We start from the raw sequence: 18,995 nt of genomic DNA, 5'->3' as shown, positions 1-18,995 counted from the left end.
TATATTAGCTTTGTAATTAGACCTGTGTTTCAAGGAACAAAATAATCCACTAACATCTTATTATTCACCAAAAGAATTATTAAACAGTGAGGGCAAAGGCAATATAGGCCCATGCAAATATGCTAAATAATATTTCATAGATTGTAAAATCCCTAAGCTGTCTATTAAGATCTTTATCTCATCCAAATAAAAATAATTTTATCTCTTTTTAGATTATAAAATAGTAAATTTTCAATTTAAAAAATTTTCATTCAACAGAAATAAAGAATAAATATAAAATCAACCTTGATGTGTACACCCAGAAATAAATACTACTAATATTTTCTTTTCATACATCTTCACATATAGATTTTTTTAAAACTAAAACTAGATCAATTTTAAACATTTTCTTTCATCTCACTTCTTATATATATTAAATTTTTTAAAAAAGAAATACAAATGACCATAAATATGTGAAAAAATGTTCAACATCCCTAGCAATCAGGGAAATGGAAATCAAAGCTATATTCAGATTTTGTCTCACTCCAGTGAGAATGGCAATAATAATAAATGTTGCAAGGATGTGGGGAAAAAGATACACTCATACATTGTTGGTGGAACTACAAATAAGTACAACTTCTCTGGAAGGCAGTAAGGCATTTCCTCAGAAGATTAGAAATGGAATCACCATATGATCTAGCTATCCCACTCCTGGATATTTATCCAAAAGATCTAAAATCAGCATACTATATGGATACAGCCACATCAATGTTTATAGAAATTTACAATAACCATGTTATGGAACCAGCCCAGGTGGCAGTCAATAGACAAACAGGTAAATAAAGTGTGGTATGTATACACAATGGAGTTTTACTCAGCTATAAAGAAGAACAAAAACTGGACATATTTATACAAACATGGAGTACATCTTATTCTAATTAGGATTCCAGATTTGTGCTTGTACGTGATGTGGAGATTCATTGTGGGATATTCACACGTGTACATAGGAAAGTCAGATTCATTCCACTGTCTTTCCTGTTTTCTATCCCCCATCCCTTCCCTTCATTCCCCTTTGTCTAATCTACTGAACTTCTATTCTTCCCCTTTCCCCCTTATTTATTATGTGTTAGTGTCCACATGTCAGAGAGAACATTCTACCTTTGATTTTTTTGGCACTGGCTCCTTTCACTTAGCATAATAGTCTCCAGATCCAACCATCTTCCAGCAAATCTATAAATATGTCAAAATATACTCTACTGTCATGTATAACTAAAAAGAAAAATAAAAAATATGATACAATTTCATAATTTTTGGAAATGCATAAAATGTAAAAATATGAAGATTAATAAATGTGTTTAATACGTTACAAGAAAAGAATGAAATTATGTCATTTGCTGGTAAATAGATGGAACTGGAGAACGTCATGCTAAGTGAAACATCATGTTGTGGTTTGGTTGTGAGGGGTCCCCCAAAAGTTCATGTTCAAAAAAAACACAAGAAGGTTTAGAGGAGAAACAATTGGGTGATGAGAGCCTCAACCCAACTGAGTTGATTCCCTAATGGGATTAACTAAGTGGTAATTGAAGGCAGGTAGGGTGTGGCTGGAGGAGATGGGGCACTGGGGGTGTGCCTTTGAGGTATATATTTTGTATCTGTAGAGTGGAGTCTCTCTGTCTCTCTGTGCTTCCTGGTCATCATGTGATCCACTTCACTCCACCAAACTCTTCCACCATGATGTACTGCCTCGTCTGGAGCCCCAAGGAATGGAGCGTGCTGTGCATGGACTGAGACCTCTGAAACCATGAGCCCTTACATAATAAACATTTCCTCTCCTAAAAGTATTCTTGTAGGGTCTTTTAGTCACAGTGGAAAAAGCTGACTAAAACAAAGCCAGACTCAGTCAAGGGTTGAATATTTTCTCTCCTATGTGGAAGCTACAGCAAAATAAGGAAAAATAAAAAGCAGGGCTATCCCATGAAAATTTTGGGACAGCTGGAATTGTGGCTTGGTGGCAGAATGCTTGCCTCACATGTATGAGGCACTGGGTTCGATCCCCAGCACCATGTAAAAATAAATAAATAAAATAAATGTACTGTGTCCATCAAAACTAAAACACTAAAAAAAATTTTAAAAATTTTGGGGGATATCAGTAAAGTAAAGGAAGAGGATTGAGGGTGAGGGAGGAGGGATGGGAAAAGAGGAACTGCAGAATGAAATTGACCAAATTATGCTAGGTACACATATGAATATACACGGTGAATTTTACCTTTATATATATCAATAAAGCGCCAATTAAAAAACAATAGATGAATAGAAAACCGGATGAGTAAGGGAAAGGGAACAAGGGGGAGGAGAGGGAGGAAAAGAAGAAGTACTAGGAACTGAAATGGAGCAAATTATATCCATGCAGGCATGATTATGTCAAAATGAACCCCACTATGATATATGACTCTAATGTGCTCATCAAAATATAAAAGCTACAGTAAAATAAGACTCTTCTAATACTTTCCTGATGAACACTGGCACCCCAACATCTGATTAAGCTGCTGCTTCCCTGTCAGATTGAAGGCTCTGGATTCCCCTGGAGGCTCAGTCTCTGGGACTTAGGTTCTGCCTCCCTGGTCACACCTCGACTGCCATCTTTCTGAGATCTGGCATGGTCTCTGGGAACCTACCATGGAGCATGCTCCAGACCCACTTATGCCTAGAAATAGCTGAGTTTGGTTTCTTTCTAGATTCTAGAAATCTTCCCAACTCTTGACCTAAAAGTGCCCCCCTGCCTTCTAATTCCCCTGCCCCGCCCCATTTTTTTTTTTTTTTTTTGGTACTAAGGATTGAACCCAGAGGCACTTTACCATGGAGTCACATACCCAGCCCTTTTTATTTTTTGAGATAGGGTCTTTCTAGGTTGCTGAGGATGGCTTTGGACTTGTGATCCTCCTGCCTCAGACTCCCAAGCCCCTGGGATTAGAGGCCTGCGCCATGGCTCTGGCGTAACATTCCTTTTTTCACAATTCACTCATTCCATAGTCCAAAGGGCTGAGGTGGAAGGAACAAGGTTATTTGGGGAGACAAACACTACTCACCCCCCCACCACAACTGCCCCTTTCCTCATGTCTCTCTCTCATTCACTCTTTCTGTTTCAGTTTTAGATGAAAGTCGTAGAATATTCCTTTTCAACTTGTTTTTAATTTTCATATATTGATTTTACATGTTATACCATTTTAATTCTATTACAACACAAGTAAATGATTAACAATGACAAATCAAAGTCATAAAGTAGTGAAGAAAAGAATAGTCTATGTGAGGCATCCTGGCTTCTTGTCATTTCTTCACATGTAGTATCTCTCGAAAATGCAATCACATTTAGGGTTTTATTCACCCTGGTTCTAATCAAAGAATTCAATGCATAGGCAACGAGAGAAAATCGTTTTCCCTCTTTTAAGAAGTCTGAAAGCATCCTTGGGCTCATGGAGGATACTGTCTTTTTAAACTGTGTTCAATGTCAATGGCACTGCCTTCCAAGGGGTCATTTGGAGGCAACAAATTACAATGACATCAGGAATTAGAGAAGCCAAGTTGTCACTTGCCTCCATCTAACTATCCCTGTGACCTACAAAGAGGCTCATGGATTTTCTTACCTCTGTTGTCCTCTTAGGGACCATCATACCTGCCCACGGTTACTCTTGCCACTTTCTTTACGCAGGAGGATAGTTCAAAGCCAGCCTCAGCAACGTAGCGAGGCCCTAAGAAATTTAGTGAGACTCTGTCTCAAAATAAAACATAAAAAGGGGATTGCTTCATGGCAAAGTGTCCCTGGGTAAAATCTCCAATACAAAAAGATAAAAAGAAAACCACACAGTACAAACAAAACAAACAAACAAAAAAAAAAACTGTGTTTAGTGTGGGTCTCAGATGGCACAACCATTCCAGGAAATAAGGAAGCCTGGTTCATACATTTCTCTATGTAGCTCCAAAAGATCGAAAGGTCTAACATATTCTTATCACCTTATTCCTTTTAGAGACCATCATCACTGTTACTGTTGCTGAGATAAAGATGCCACTTTCTTTATCACCCTCGTGAGGGCCTCTTGGATCTCCTTGTTCCTCAGACTGTAGATCAGGGGGTTCAACATGGGGATGAGGATGACACTGAAGACTGACAGCACCTTGTCCTGCTTTGTGGTGTGGCTAGAGCTGTGATGTGTGCACACAGAGAGGGCTGTGCCATGGAAGAGCGTCACCGTTGCCAGGTGGGAGGCACAGGTATTGAGGGCCTTGGCTCAGCCTTTGAATGAGGGTATTTCCCGGATGGAGGCTGCAGTGAAGCCACAGGACAACAGGATGAGAAGGAAAGAACCAAACCTACAAAAACAGCTGCCAGAAAAAGAGTCAGTTGGCTGATGGAGGGATCAGAGCAAGACAAGAGAGTCATCCGAGGAATGTCACAGAAGAATGTTGAATAATATTTGGCCCACAGCAGTAGAGATGAAAGCAAGGAGATAGTTGAACTAAGCTGCTAAGGAAACCACTGCCACAGACCCCAGCAACCCTCTTCTGACACAGGCCTGGGGCCACGATGGCTGAGTACTGCAAAGGGCTACCAATGGCGACACATGTGTCCTAGGCCATGGCGGCCAGGAGACTGCACTCTGCCATAGCCATCCAGGCCACGACAAAGTACTGAGTGGCACTGCCAGGAGGGAAATTGTTTTCTCATCTTTAAAGAAGTCTGAAAGCATCCTCAGAATGATGAAGGAAGAATAGCAGAAGCCTATGGAGGACAGAAAACTGAGAAAAAGTCCACAGTATGTTCAGGTGGGAGTGCATCCTGATGAGGACGATATGACCCAGGTGACCGATCCTAAACACAAGCAAATATCCTAAACATTAGAAAGAGGGTGAGCTGTCGTTCTTTACCATCGGAGAGTCCCAGGAGGACCCACTGTCTACAGGGGGGTGGTTTCCGTCGCCTTCTATAGATTTACTTGATGATATCTGCGGGGGAAAAAAAAGGTGAGAAGGATATGGTTTTATTCCAAAAAAGGAAAAGAAAAACTTTCATTGTTTTTTTTTTTTTTCAGTCACCTTTATGTATGATCTGGAATCATCAAGGTTGGCTTGACTTGAGCCTTCCAATCATCCACCTTCACTGAAAAATTCTCTTGGACGAATATCATTCTCTCTTTGGGAACAAGAGACATTAAATGGGATTCCTTTGTGTGAAATCTTTTAAAATGTCTTAGCATCCTATTATCCCTTGCCAGGTCCTGGAAATATATGAGACTGTGGAGATAGGTTAAATCAATGAAATACTGTCGTCTTTCTAGATGGTGAAGCAGGGTGATTCTGCTTAGGCATGGCTGGAGAAGTTTGAAGAAGCATGCTGGGCCTCACATGAACATTTGGGATGGTTAAATAGATGCCTTTAAGAATCTCTGGGAAGCTAACCTTGTATTAATCTATATTGTATTAATCTATACTCAGGGAATGTTGACGATTCCATACCAGTCTTTCTGCTTTCATAGTGCTGGAGCTCTATCCAAATAACAGGACTGAATGATCGGTGAGAATTCACCATGAAGCAGGTTGCATATGAATGTGATGGCACCAACATAGTGACTCTAGACTTCTGCTGTGATATTAGATAAGAGAGGAGGGAAGAGCCATCATGAGCCCTTCCTTGTAGGTGGATATCTGTCTTTTCTTAAACCAGAGGTATGTGTGGGATAAATTGTTCAATGATTCTTGATTGTGTTTGGCTCAGTGATACTTTAAAAATCTTTTGGGGCTGGGTGCGGTGGCACACACCTGTGATCCCAGTGACTCAGAGGCTGATGCAGGAAGATCTCAAGTTCAAACCCAGCCTCAGCAATTTAGTGAGGCCCTAAAAAACTTAGTGAGAACTTGTCTCTAATAAAATATAGAAAAGGGCTGGGGAATGTGGCTCAGTGGTTCAGTGCCCTGGGTTCAAGGTCGAAGACTTCTTCTACAAGGGTGATGACTTGAAGTCATGTAAAGGTTAGGATGTTTAGGCACTTACATCGGGATTTAGAAACGGAGGCAGGATTTGAGGGAGTTCTTTTTTCTTTTCCACGTTGAGGCCAGTTCAGGAAAGTAAAACACCAAGTGTTCAGACCAAATGGAAAATAACCAAAAGAACATGCATATATTAGACACTGCCTGCTGACATCAAGAGGTTGCAGCTGCCATGGTCTCTAGGTCAGTTCCATGGACTGTCTACCAACCACAACATTAGTATGCTGAAAATTGCTTCTGTATTTCTATTATCTGTCTCTGGAACCTCAATTAGACATTTGTTGGATCTTCTTTATCTTCAACATTACTGAAAAATCTACTCTTTTAAAATTTTTCTACTGTGTTCTGCCTAATGTTTATAGTCATCTCTTCCAGTAAATTAATTCTATCACAAATCATGTTAATTGTCTGACTATTTAATCTTCCATTGAGTTTCAAATTTCAGTCATAAGGTTTTGTTTCTCTTCTAGTGGTTTCATTTTGTTCTTTTCGTAAATAGTCGATTTTGATAGTCTCCTTTCCTTTCACCCCACTTTCAATAGCATCCTTTCTTTAAACACAATAAATATTCTTATTGAAGTTATCAATACATAATAATCAAAATAGCTAGTTTTGCAAGTCTAATTCTGTAGTCTAATTATTGCTGATTATTGTTCAAGGTGCCCTGTTCACTTGTGTGTTGAGTGATTTTGGTCATAAGATTCCTACAAACGTTGTCTTCATGACTCATGGAGATTTGGGTTTAAAATGTGTTCTTCCAAGAATACTGTTTGTTATTTTTGTCAGGTACCTTGGGGTTAATACTAACCCAGATTCCTTTTAAAAAGAAATTGTGACTTGGGTTTTTTTCAGAACTACAATAGTACAAATGGGTAGGTTATGTATATAAATAAGTAAATGTTTGGGGTTAAGAATAATTAGGGATACACTGAGTGTGACTGTACATGCCTGTAATCCCAGAGACTCAGGAGGCTGAAGCAGGAGGATCACAAGTTTGAGGCCAGCCTCAGCAATTCAGCAGGGTAAGTGACTTTGTTATACCCTGTCTCAAAATAAAGAATAAAAAGGGCTGAGATGTACCTCAGTGGTAAAACATCTTTGTGTTCAATCCCCAGTACCTAATAATAATAATACTAAGAAAAGATATTTTTAAACTTCTTCTCTGTCTCCCAAACTGAGGCTGAGAATTTTGCATATTACTGTCCCTTCTTTCCCATGTTGTCCCCTGAGGTTGTCACCTTTCAGGAGTAACTTTTCAATGTCATGGGGTTGCCTTCTAATGTCACATACTTTTTCTTCTATCCCTCAACTGTATCCCATTAGAATTCAGGCCTCAGGCCACAGCATTGACTAAATCCCTCCTGGGAAACTGAAAACAGGTCCTCTACCCTCTTAGGTCTGTGCTTTCTTGTCATCTCTGCATCCAGGGATTTATTTGCTTTCTTACTGACTAAGTCATAAAAAATACGTTTTATATTTCATCTAGTATTTTTAGTGCTTTCTGTGAATGTATAATCCACTCTATTATAGAAATATGTCTATAAACAATATTTTTATGAAAGCCTTAGTTGTTCCAGCTTTTATAGGATCAAGACCAGGTTTTCCAAAAACTCTGAGCTCTTTTGTTTTATATTTGCATCCTCCCTCCTCCCCCCAGTTCCTTCATACCCCTCTTTCTCTCCCCTCACCTCTCTGTTTTGGAGCTGAGAGATCCTTCTTTCACTTCCCCTGGACTTCAGAAGTCTAGGTTCTCTGACCTTTGAATGCCTGGACTTATACCAGCAGCTCTTCAGTTTATAGGGCCTGGGGCTTATCTATGGGTAAATTTAACAAAGGAAATAAAAGATCTGTACATTTAAAACTATAAAACATTGATAAAAGATATTGTAGGTAACACAAATATATGGAACAATATCCCCTATTCATGAATCAGAAAGGATTAATACTGTGAAAAATGTTCATCCTTCCCAAAGTGATCTACAGATTCAATTGAATCCCTACCAAAATTCCTTATCATTCTTCAAACAAATAGGGAAAAATAATCCTCAAATTCAGAATACCCCAAATGGTAAAAGCGATCTTGAACACTGAAGAAGTTGAAGAGACACTGAAAGATTGAAAGACCTCCCAGGTGCATGGATTGGAAGAATTAATATTGTCAAAATAGCCATATTACCCAAAGGAATCTATGGATTTAATGCAATTGCTATCAAAATACCAATAACATTCTTCACATAATTATAAAAAGAAATCCTAGAATTTATATGGACTCACGAATGACTCCAAATAGACAAGACCATCTTGAGCAAGAAGAGCAAAGCTGGGGGCATCACAACATCTAGTTTTAAGACACTGCAGAGCCATAGTAACAAAACAGAATACTATTGTCATAAAACATGCACATAGACCAAAGGAAAATAATAGAGGATCCAGAAATAAACTCATGCCTCTATAGCCAGATGATTCTCAACAAGGTACCAGAAAACATACATCAGAGAAAGAAGAGCCTATTCAACAAATAGTGCTAGAAAAACCTAGTATCCACATGTAGATTGAAACTTGAATTTATACAGGCAACAATAAATATTGGTGAGGATGTGGTGAAAAAGGTACACTCATACATTGCAGGTGGGACAGAAAATTGGTACAACTACTATGGAAAGCAGTATGGAGAGTCCTCAGAAAACAGGGAATGGAACCACCATTTGACCCAGCTATCCCACTCCTTGGTTTATACCCAAAGGACTTAAAATCAGCATACTATAGTGACACATCCATATCAATGTTTATAGTAGCTCAATTCACAATAGCTAGACTATGGAACCAATCTAGGTGTCCCTCAAAAGATGAATGGATAAAGAAAATGTGGTATATCTACTCAATGGACTATTACTAAGCTTTAAAGAAGAGTGAAATTATGGCATTTGCTAGTAAATGGTTGAAGTTGTAAAATATCATGCTAAGCGAAATAAGCCAATCCCACAAAACCAAAGGCTGAATGTTTTCTCTAATATGCGAATGCTAATTCACAATAAAGTGGGGGTGGCACCAGGGAAGAATAGCGTTACCTTAGATTAGGCAGAGGGAAGAGATGGGAAGGGATATGAGGATAGGAAACATAGTAGAATGAAACAGACATTATTATGTATGTATATATGTGACAACATGACCAATATGATTCTGTAACATGTACACTCAGAAAAATGAAATTATATCTCATCTGTGTATGATATATCAAAGTGCATAAGTGCATTCTATTGTCATGTATAAATAATTAAAATAAATTAAAAAAATTTTAAAAAGTAAAGTGGATCAAAGACTTGTAATATAAGACCCCGAACTCTGAAACTAGAAGAAAACCCAGTGGTTTTGTGGCTGGAATTCCAAAAAGCAAAGGAAGCAAAGCAAAAATTGATAAATGGGGTTGCACCAAATTAAAAATGTTTTGCACAGCAAAGGAAACAAGAGTGAAGAAATAATCCACAGGTCGGAAAGAAAGTATTTGCAAATCATATGTATTAGTCAGCTTTTTATTGCTGTAACAAATTACTGAGAAAAACAACTGAGAGGAAGAAAGGTTTATTTTGGCTCACAGGTTCAGAGGTTTCAGTGAATGGTCAACAGGCTCCAAGACAGAAACACTGTGGTAGAAGAGCATGGTGTAGGAAAGCTGCTCAGCTCAGGGCCTCTGGGAGGCATAGAAAGAAACAAGGGGCTAGGGACAATAAATACCCTTCTACAGCATGTCCCATGTTGCCGCAGCCTGGCTGCAGCAAAATATCCGGGGGGTGACGAATGACTTGTGTACGTTGATGCAGCAGGAATAGGAGCCGTTTATTGTAGGATAACAGAGGTATTTATACATTTTGCACAGCTTATCTTAATTAGCATAAACTAGATACAGCAGTCAACCAATCAGGAATCTCCACACTTAATGGCTCGCTTTTGTTACTTCACAAACCACTCCCTCTGGCATTTTGCCAGGCGCCATCCAGACTTGTTTACAGACTCTAACACCATGTGACCTTGTTCTTTCATCCAGGTCTCACCTTATGGGGTTTCCACTGCCTTCCAGTATTCCATTCAGCTACCAATGGATTAACCCACTGAATCCTCATGATCCAATCACTCCCCAAAACTCCCTTACTAATCACTGCTGCACTGCGAACCAAGCCTTATATCCATGAGTCTTTGGGGGACTCTTCCTATCTAAACCATACCCTCATACATCAAATATGAGCACTACTCACAACAGCTGAGATATAGAATAAGCCTGAATGCTCATCAACAGGTAAATGGATCAAGAATATATGCTGTGTAAACACAATGGAATACGTTATTCAGCCATAAAGAAAAATGAACTTCTGTTATTTGCAGCAAAATGGATAGAACTGGAAGACATCTTGTTAAGTGAAGTAAAAACAGATACAATGAGATAAACACCAGATGTGATTACTAGGGACTGAGAAGAGTCCCAGGGAGGAGTCAGGGATAAAGGTGGAGAAGAAGTTGTAGGATATGATCAATGCATTCTGGCTGCACATGTGGAAATATCGCACTGAATTCCATTAACATATAAATTAATGTGTTAATAAAAATTAAATCTTGCCATTTCAGAAAAAATAGATGAACATAGAGCATGACGAGATGAGTCAGATCCAGATACAGCCTGGAAACTGTGCCAGGAAGGAGGATACAGAGAGTTAGGACAATGGATATCAAAACACAATTCGAAAAATTAGGTTCTGGAATTTCATAGCCCAAGGAGCTAACTAGAGTTCACAATAGCCTATTATACATTCTATGAAGAGCCAGAGGAGAGGAGCTCAGATGATTCAAACATAAAGAAATGACAAAGATAAAAATACTAATTACTCAGACTTGATCAGGGCATGTTGTGTGCAAGTGGTTGAAATACCACAGTGTATCCCATTAGTATGAATAATTGTCACAGGTCAATAAAAATGTAAAGATGGAATAATCATACCTATGAAATCACCCTGGCTTTTGTAAAAACTATGGACAGAAAAAAAATGCAGAAATTAAAACAATGACATAGTAGTGATAATAAAATTGTTAGCATATATTTAGTGCTTATAGGCAATGACACAGTGCACAGGTATTATCTTATCAGAATCACCACAACCATATGAGGTGGTTGTTCTTTATCGCATCTTACGGATTAAGAAACAGGTAGAGTGAGATGGAGGAAAGCAATCAAAGTCATGTTGCTTGTTATTGGTGAAGCCAGAACTCAACTGTAAACAAGTCTCTCCAGAGAATGAGCAGGTACGTGACTAAAGCCAAAATAAATGGCAGTTTTTAGAAAACCTTGAAATCTTGGGAAACCCTGTTCCCTGCATTGTCTTAGACAATCCTGCTTTAGGCTTCTTTTTGCTTGTTGTCTTAGCACAGTTATTAACAACTTCCCTTTTCATGCCCTAAGTTATCCAGTTTGGATAATAAATGATATGGTCACCTTGACTTCAGAATCCCTACCAGAGGTCATGATTATAAAGTCTGCAAAGGAAAATTGGAACTTGATTCCATTGAGCCAACAGGGGCTCATGATAGTGTGGAGAAATGGAGTCCTCTGGCAACATTTATCCATTTGTTTTCTGCCACCATCACTCTTGAGAATAATTAACTGAATAGGAGCCTCTGCTAATTGCCTCTTCCCTCTCCACACTGAAACCCAAGGAAACATTTAAAACAATCTTTAGTTGGAAACACGTCTCTGGCAGCTATGGCCAGTAGGAGCCAGGACTCAAAGTATAGGCTGGATGCTCAGATTATGATGTTTGTGGCTTCTGGTTTCTGAGAGGACCCTAAGCATGTCTGGGGACTACAACGCTGCCCTGGAGAAGGAAGCTGAACCCACGGTGCCTCCCAGACCTCTCCAAGGCACAGCTGTTGGAGCCAACACTGCCCAAATATCCGGGTGGGTAAAGTCAGAATGGATAGGCAAAATCACTCCTGAAACCCTTTCTCTCTGTTTTCCTTCTTTCCGTGTGACCCTGCCTTCATATGCCCTCAACCCAAAGATCCCAGACATCCAGGCTTAACACCTATTTTTTTTTCTTCAGAAAATCCACAATCCCTCTTCCCTGCCTCTATGAGATAATACTAATCTCAACAGAAACTCAGATAGTTGAGCTGAAAAAATTCCCCCATGGAATTTCAAACCTTAGCCAGTGGGGAATGTACAGACAGAGGGCGTGGACCTTCTCTGACAACCGTAGCATCTGGACTGTGGAAACCAATGCATTCACTACCAAATTGTCCCATTTTTCCCTGTAAGGGATTTTTAACTGGAAACCTGTTCTAGGATAGAGTCATTATTATTCGTTATCCACACAATAAACCTCACGCACTTCCTACTTGCATGCCTTACATGCCATGATTAAATAAGTCCCCACGAAAGCCATTGATCCTTCTTTGACAGATGGAGCAACACAGGTGCATAGAGATGCAGGAATTTGCCAGGAATCACAGTAAGTGGTGACACCAAATGTGCTCTCTTTCTCAGTAATTAATTTAATTTCCCAGTTTTACGCATCAGAGGTCATTAAAAGATTTGCTTACTCTGAAATACAGTAGCAGAAGGAAATGAAATAATCCTGTGACATTTTCTTAGAGGTAAATATTTTTTTTAAATTTTTTTTATAGTTGTAGATGGACAGCATGCTTTTATTTGTTTAGTTTTTTATGCAGTGCTAAGGATGGAACCCAGTGCCTCACACATTCGAGGCAAGCACTCTGCCACTGAGCTACAGCCCCAGCCCTATATTTTTAATCATCTGGGTGTTTCTTGACTTCTGTCAAAAGTATTTCAGGTTCTGTTTGTAAAATGTTTTATATATTATTTTTTGTTGGAATTTAGATATTGAATTTATTTTTTTTAAAAAATTGATTTTAGTTATATGCAATACCAGGGCACCCTGACATTCTCAACCAAGCATAGAACACAACCCACTCCGATTCAGTCCCCAGCACTCCCCTTCATCCACTCCACAGATCCCTTTTTAATGAATCTACAGTTCACTTAAAAAATAAACATAAAAATCAGTGTCCTGTGGATACACCTGAAGATGGGACAACTTGCCGTATCCACGCATGCATGTGTGAATGTTCAATTAGATGCACTGAATTGATCTTTAAATTTTTTTTTAAATTTTTTATTTGTTCTTTTAAATTATACATGCACTAGAGTCAATTTGTACATTACACAGAAGTATGGAGTATAACTTACTCTAATTAGGATCCCAGTCTTGTGGATGTACACAACGGTGAGATGCACTGTGGTGTATTCCTATTTGAACACAGGGAAGTTAAGTCAGATTCATTCCACTGTCTCTCCTTTTCCTATCCCCTCTTCCTTCCCTTCATTCTCCTTTCTCTAATCTACTGAAATCCTATTCTTCTTGGGGAGTAGGTTTTTAAATTCGATTGTTTTTATTCATTCATTATCCTGTATAGAAACTTTAAAGCAAATATTAATAAAACATGTTGGTGAGCTTTATTTCTTGCTTGGCCCCTTTAGAATAAGGGTTGAATATTTCTACCATTAAGGATACAATATATTTCCAATAAAGAATGTATATTCTTCTTCCCATTTGAATTAGTTTTGGCAAGTTTAATTTTTCTAGTGATGTTTACTATCTAGTTATCTTACCTTTATTTTACTTATTTAGTTTTTATGCTGTGCTGAGGCTAGAACCCAGTGCCTTACATATGTCAGGCAGGTGCTCTAACCACTGAGTGTGTTACACCCCAGTCCCTTTACTTTTTGTTTAAATTTTAAAATTTATTAGCTTAAAATTATTTAGGATATCTTTTTGTTTTAGTGTCTTTGTCATCTAGAATTATGTCCCCCTCCTCATTCTTTAAAAATTTATCTTCTTTTCCTCAGTTTCACACATCAAAGAATCACCTTTTGATGTTCTTGTATTGTTTTTAAATTCCTTTTATTTATTTTGTTTATTTGTGTTCTTTCCTAACTAAGGATGATGCTCAGATCCATCATTTTTTTAAAATTCTCTCTCTTTCTCTCTTTTTGGTACCAGTTGGGGGAATTGGGACTCAGGGGCACTGGACCACTGAGCCACATCCCCAACCCTATTTTGTATTTTTTTTTTTTTTTGAGACAGAGTCTCATTAAGTTGCTTAGTCTCTCGGTTTTGCTGAGGATGATTTTAAACATGTGATCCTCTTGCCTCAGCCTCCCAAGACGCTAGGATTACAGGTGTGCACCACCACACCCATCTGTTTTATTCTTTTTTTATAGTTATTTAACATGATTTTTTTCTAAATACATCTTTAGTTAAATCCACAAGATTTGACAGATGGTATCTTCATTATATTTAAGTTATACAAATATTCTGTAATTTCCATTATAACTTATTCTTTGGGCTTCTGAGTAATTTAGAAATATGTAGTTTCCAAATATGATTTTTCTAATTATTGACTTGTTGACTTTTAATTTAATCACTTGTAATTACAGAGTGTTATATGATCCTTTGAACTTTTAAATTTAAAATTTTTCCCACAAACCAAGAGTGCTTCAAACTATATTATAAAGATATCCTGGAACAACACCACTTCATGTGAAATACATGGTAGGTACTGTACATATCTGAAATAATTTCATATGAAATAAATTTTAGAAGATCAATTTTACTCTTACTACTTTGCAGATACATAACTTAGGCACAAAGACATTAGATAACTTTTCCTGAGTCATAGCTCATAGGTAGAAGAGCTGCATTCAGGTGACAGCAGTGTGACAACTAGATCCATGCTCTTACTCACTGAACTATAAGCAGGGAATATAATGCCATTAATAACACTCTGCAATTTCTAAAATATCCTTTTTAAGGGACCTTCCAAATATTGTTATACTTTCCTTTGTCCTAATAAAAGCCTGATAGTTAATAATAAAAAGTGTAATTATCCCCTTTCACATGTGGGAAAATTGATACAACCACTGTAGTCACTTAGAGGCAAAGTTAACCAGGGTAATTTCCCCCAAACGCTCAGTATTTCTCTTTCTTATGAGCTCTGTGTGGAGATAAGGTGGTTTATCTCAATAGAAGTTGGGATAACAACTGACTTAGGGATTTGTTCTCTCTGTCCCTGCAGATCTTGGGACCACCAACGCTATGACAGAAGGAAGGAACCATACAACAATCACGAAGTTCATTCTCTTGGGATTCTCCGAGTTTCCAAAGCTCACCATCGCCCTCTTTTCAGTATTCCTAGGGATCTACATGATGACAGTGTCCTGGAATGTGAGCCTCATCACACTCATCAGGATGGACGCCCACCTACATACACCCATGTATTTTTTCCTCAGCAACCTGTCCTTTCTGGATATCTGCTACGTTTCCACTATAGCCCCCAAGATGCTCTCTGGCTTCTTCCAGAAGCATAGCTCCATCTCCTTTCTGGGGTGCACCATCCAGTATTTCTTCTTCTCTAGCCTGGGTCTAACCGAGTGCTGTCTTCTGGCAGCCATGGCTTATGATCGATATACTGCCATCTGCAATCCCCTGCTGTACACAGCCGTCATGTCCCCCACCCTCTGTGTGCAGATGGTGGCAGGATCTTGCATTACTGGGTTCTTTGGCTCTTTTATCCAGCTGTGTGCTTTGCTTCAGCTCCATTTCTGTGGGCCAAATGTCATCAACCACTTCTTTTGTGACCTGCCTCAATTATTGGTCCTCTCCTGCTCTGACACCTTTTTCTTTCAAGTCATGACCTCTGTGCTCACAGTGATCTTTGGGCTCACATCCGTCTTGGTCATCGTGGTATCCTATGGTTACATTGTTGCAGCTATACTGAAGATCATTTCAGCTGAAGGCAGGTCCAAGGCCTTCAACACCTGTGCTTCTCACCTGACAGTAGTGATCCTTTTCTTTGGCTCAGGTATCTTTGTTTACATGTATCCCAACTCGGGAGATTCCCTGAGCCAGAACAAACTGGCATCAGTCCTATACACTGTCATAATCCCCATGTTAAATCCATTGATCTACAGTTTGAGGAACAAGGAAATCAAAGAGGCCCTAAGCAGATGGAAGAAGGGTTTCATCTGGTGCTACTAATTACGGGATTCATTTCAGAAGTTCAGTTGCTATACACTTCTGATGCAAATCCAGCACTGGTAGAAAGCCAGGCAATGTATAAGAAGTATGTGAAAGCTCAATGTACAGTTGAGACCAAATAAACAATAGGCTGAGCAATCCACAAGTATTTTTGAGCATTTTATTTTAAAAATTTGTTCTTTTTAGATATTACATGACAGTAGAGTGTATTTTGATATATTATATATGCATGGAAATAACTTATTCTAATTAGAATTCCACTCTTGTGGTTGTACATGATGTAGAGTTTCACTGGTTGTGTTTTCATATATGAACACACAAGCATTTTTGTAGCTAGTTGTTGTGGCAATGTGACACTTGACTTTAGTGATATCTCATCACTACGTACCATGGCAGCATTTCTAGGACCAGAGATGCTAGTACTAATCAAGGTTGCCAGGAGACAAGAAAGACCAAATAGCATCTTATTTTAGGTGGGTCAGGGATTGCTGGTCAGGGATTACTCCTGGCACCTAGAGGAACTAGCTGATCTTTTAAAAATTCCTTTTTTTTCTTCTTCTTTCTTTTTCTGTTCTTTCTTTTCCCTTCCTCTCTCCCTCCCTCCCTCCTTCCTTTTTTTATTTTATTGTTTTAATTTATTTTAATGGATACATAAAAACATAAAATTGCATTTATTAATGGTATATTACATAATGTCTCAATACATGTATACTTTGTGTGATACTTAAATAAGGTTAAATATATTTATCTCCTTATTCACTTTTTTAAAGCAAGTTAGTTCTCACATTTAACTTATTCCTTTATCTCTGGAACGTTTGCATTATTTTCATTTGTGGATTTATCCAGGTCAAAAGTAACTGTACCAGATAAAAGATTTGCTGATTTCACGCAGACAGAAATTTGTCATGGAGCTTGGGATGTGGCTCAAGCAGTAGTGCGCTCATCTGGCATGCGTGCGGCCAGGGTTCGATCCTCAGCACCACATACAAACAAAGATATTGTGTCCGCCGAAAACTATAAATAAATAAATAAATAAATATATATATATATAAAGAAATTTGTCATGATAAAAATGTTTAACACATCCAGGTTTAAGTTTTGGTTGACCACTTGGCTAGGTAGGCTTTCCTGGACGATTCCTCATATTTTATACATTTTTGTTTCTCCATCTTATCTCTACCATGTAACCAGAAAAAGGGAATCAGATACTGGCTCTGTGATGGTGTGGTGGTCTAGTCCCTGACTTTGGAAACTCCAGCATATTATTTTATTTTATTTGGATGCTTAACCACTGAGCCACATCCCAGTTTTTTAAATTTTTTATTTTGAGACAGGGTCTCACCAAGTCATTGGGGGCCTCCATAGGTTGCTGAGGCTGGCCTTGAACTTCCAATCCTCCTGCCACAGCCTCCCAAGTTGCTGGAATCTCTGGCATGCAAAACCACATCTGACAGCAGTAAATATGTTTATATTACAAGTTTGGCTTGTTTCTTAGAGCAAATATCTATTAGAAAGTTGTTTTGCTAATAATTAACAAGTGAGACTTGACTGATAGAATTATCTATAAGGCATCACTGTTGTAATAATTATGACTCTTTTAAATACAAGCTTATTGTAGATTTTGAAACATGTTTTTAATTTTCTATGAATTGAGCAATTAAGAGTCTTTTCTAATTTACCACTGATCCTACCCTGCTTCCTGGAACAATACTGCTGTGGTAGGTATGCTCATCTTCAAACTTAATACAGCAATAAGAACGTACTAGTGTCGACACATTTGCTCGCTTTTGCTCCACTATGGTCTTTTGGCTTGAATTAACTTCAAACTTTGGATTGAAATGGGTAGGAGAGTACCAGACTGCTTTGAAGGGAAATTGGACCAGTTATGGTCTGTCTTATAGGCTGTTCCTTAAAGGTGGCCTAAATTCGCCCTGATGTGATAATTCCGCTTAGAAATAGTGCGCCTTGACCAGATCAATATCCTATATGGAGTGTTTCCCAGGTTGTACCTGTGATTTTTTTTTTCAGATGACCAGATTGTTTTTCTGAAAGTGAGCATATTTTTAGTCATGTTGATTAGTTGTTCTTCTACATCACATTGCTACTCTTTCTGATAATGATTTTAGGGTTAACATTGAAACCATCTGTCTCAGAATAATTACAAATTCTTAGATGGGTTTATATGTCTTCTAAATCATGTCATCTAAAAATAATTGGGTCAGATGCTAATGAGATACTGCAAGAACAACTGCTGTTTTTCTGACAACTGATTGTGAGACCTTAAAACCTGCATACCTTGTCTTTAAAGTGATCTGTATGCAAAATCTGGAAAGATATTCTATTTTAAAAAATATAGTGGACAGGACCACCATTTATTTTCTATTTAGATATCTTGACATCCATATGAAAACACGCAAGTCATTAGCCTATTATAATTTGACTGTTTACATTACTTTTGACTTTATGATGAGACATAAATAAAACTTTCATAGTACATGAGGTAGATATTCCATAAACAGAACATAAAGATTTGTGAGGGGCTTTTTTGTGGATTAGATGTAGAACCCACATATTTTAATATTCACTATTTTAAATAAACAACGCATGAGAGGAATGCAGTATCAATCCTTGGCCTATTTTACACTAGTGTCAACCCTAGTCATACCATCCAATGTTTGGTTTTAAAATGAGTAACAGTTGTTTTAGCCCTTGTACTTCAAGAGATCTAGTCTTTTATTTTCAGTTGACTGTTAGGTCAATTCTGTTTACTTGATGAATGTTAATAAAAACTATATGATCCTGAAAAAAAGTACACTCTGTTGTCATGTATATCTAAAAAGAACAAATACAAAATAAAAACTAAATACAAAATAA

At 38.1% G+C, this 18,995-nt stretch overlaps 1 protein-coding gene and 1 pseudogene across 1 annotated transcript; one reads left to right on the top strand and one right to left on the bottom strand.

Annotated features, from left to right (window-relative positions):
• Positions 1-4,016: 4,016 nt before the first annotated feature.
• Positions 4,017-5,505, bottom strand: LOC143390544 (olfactory receptor 5A1-like; annotated as a pseudogene).
• A 9,674-nt stretch (positions 5,506-15,179) lies between these two features.
• LOC143390543 (olfactory receptor 5AN6-like) lies at positions 15,180-18,136 on the top strand. The gene is made up of 3 exons (XM_076842916.1): positions 15,180-16,098; positions 17,768-17,839; positions 18,075-18,136. The coding sequence occupies exons 1-3, from the start codon at positions 15,180-15,182 to the stop codon at positions 18,134-18,136; spliced, it is 1,053 nt and encodes a 350-aa protein (XP_076699031.1).
• Positions 18,137-18,995: the final 859 nt, after the last annotated feature.

This window comes from Callospermophilus lateralis, chromosome 2, assembly GCF_048772815.1.
Source record: "Callospermophilus lateralis isolate mCalLat2 chromosome 2, mCalLat2.hap1, whole genome shotgun sequence".
NCBI lineage: Eukaryota > Metazoa > Chordata > Mammalia > Rodentia > Sciuridae > Callospermophilus > Callospermophilus lateralis.
Note: the sequence above shows the minus strand (reverse complement) of the source record. Positions and strands in the feature narration are given on the sequence as shown.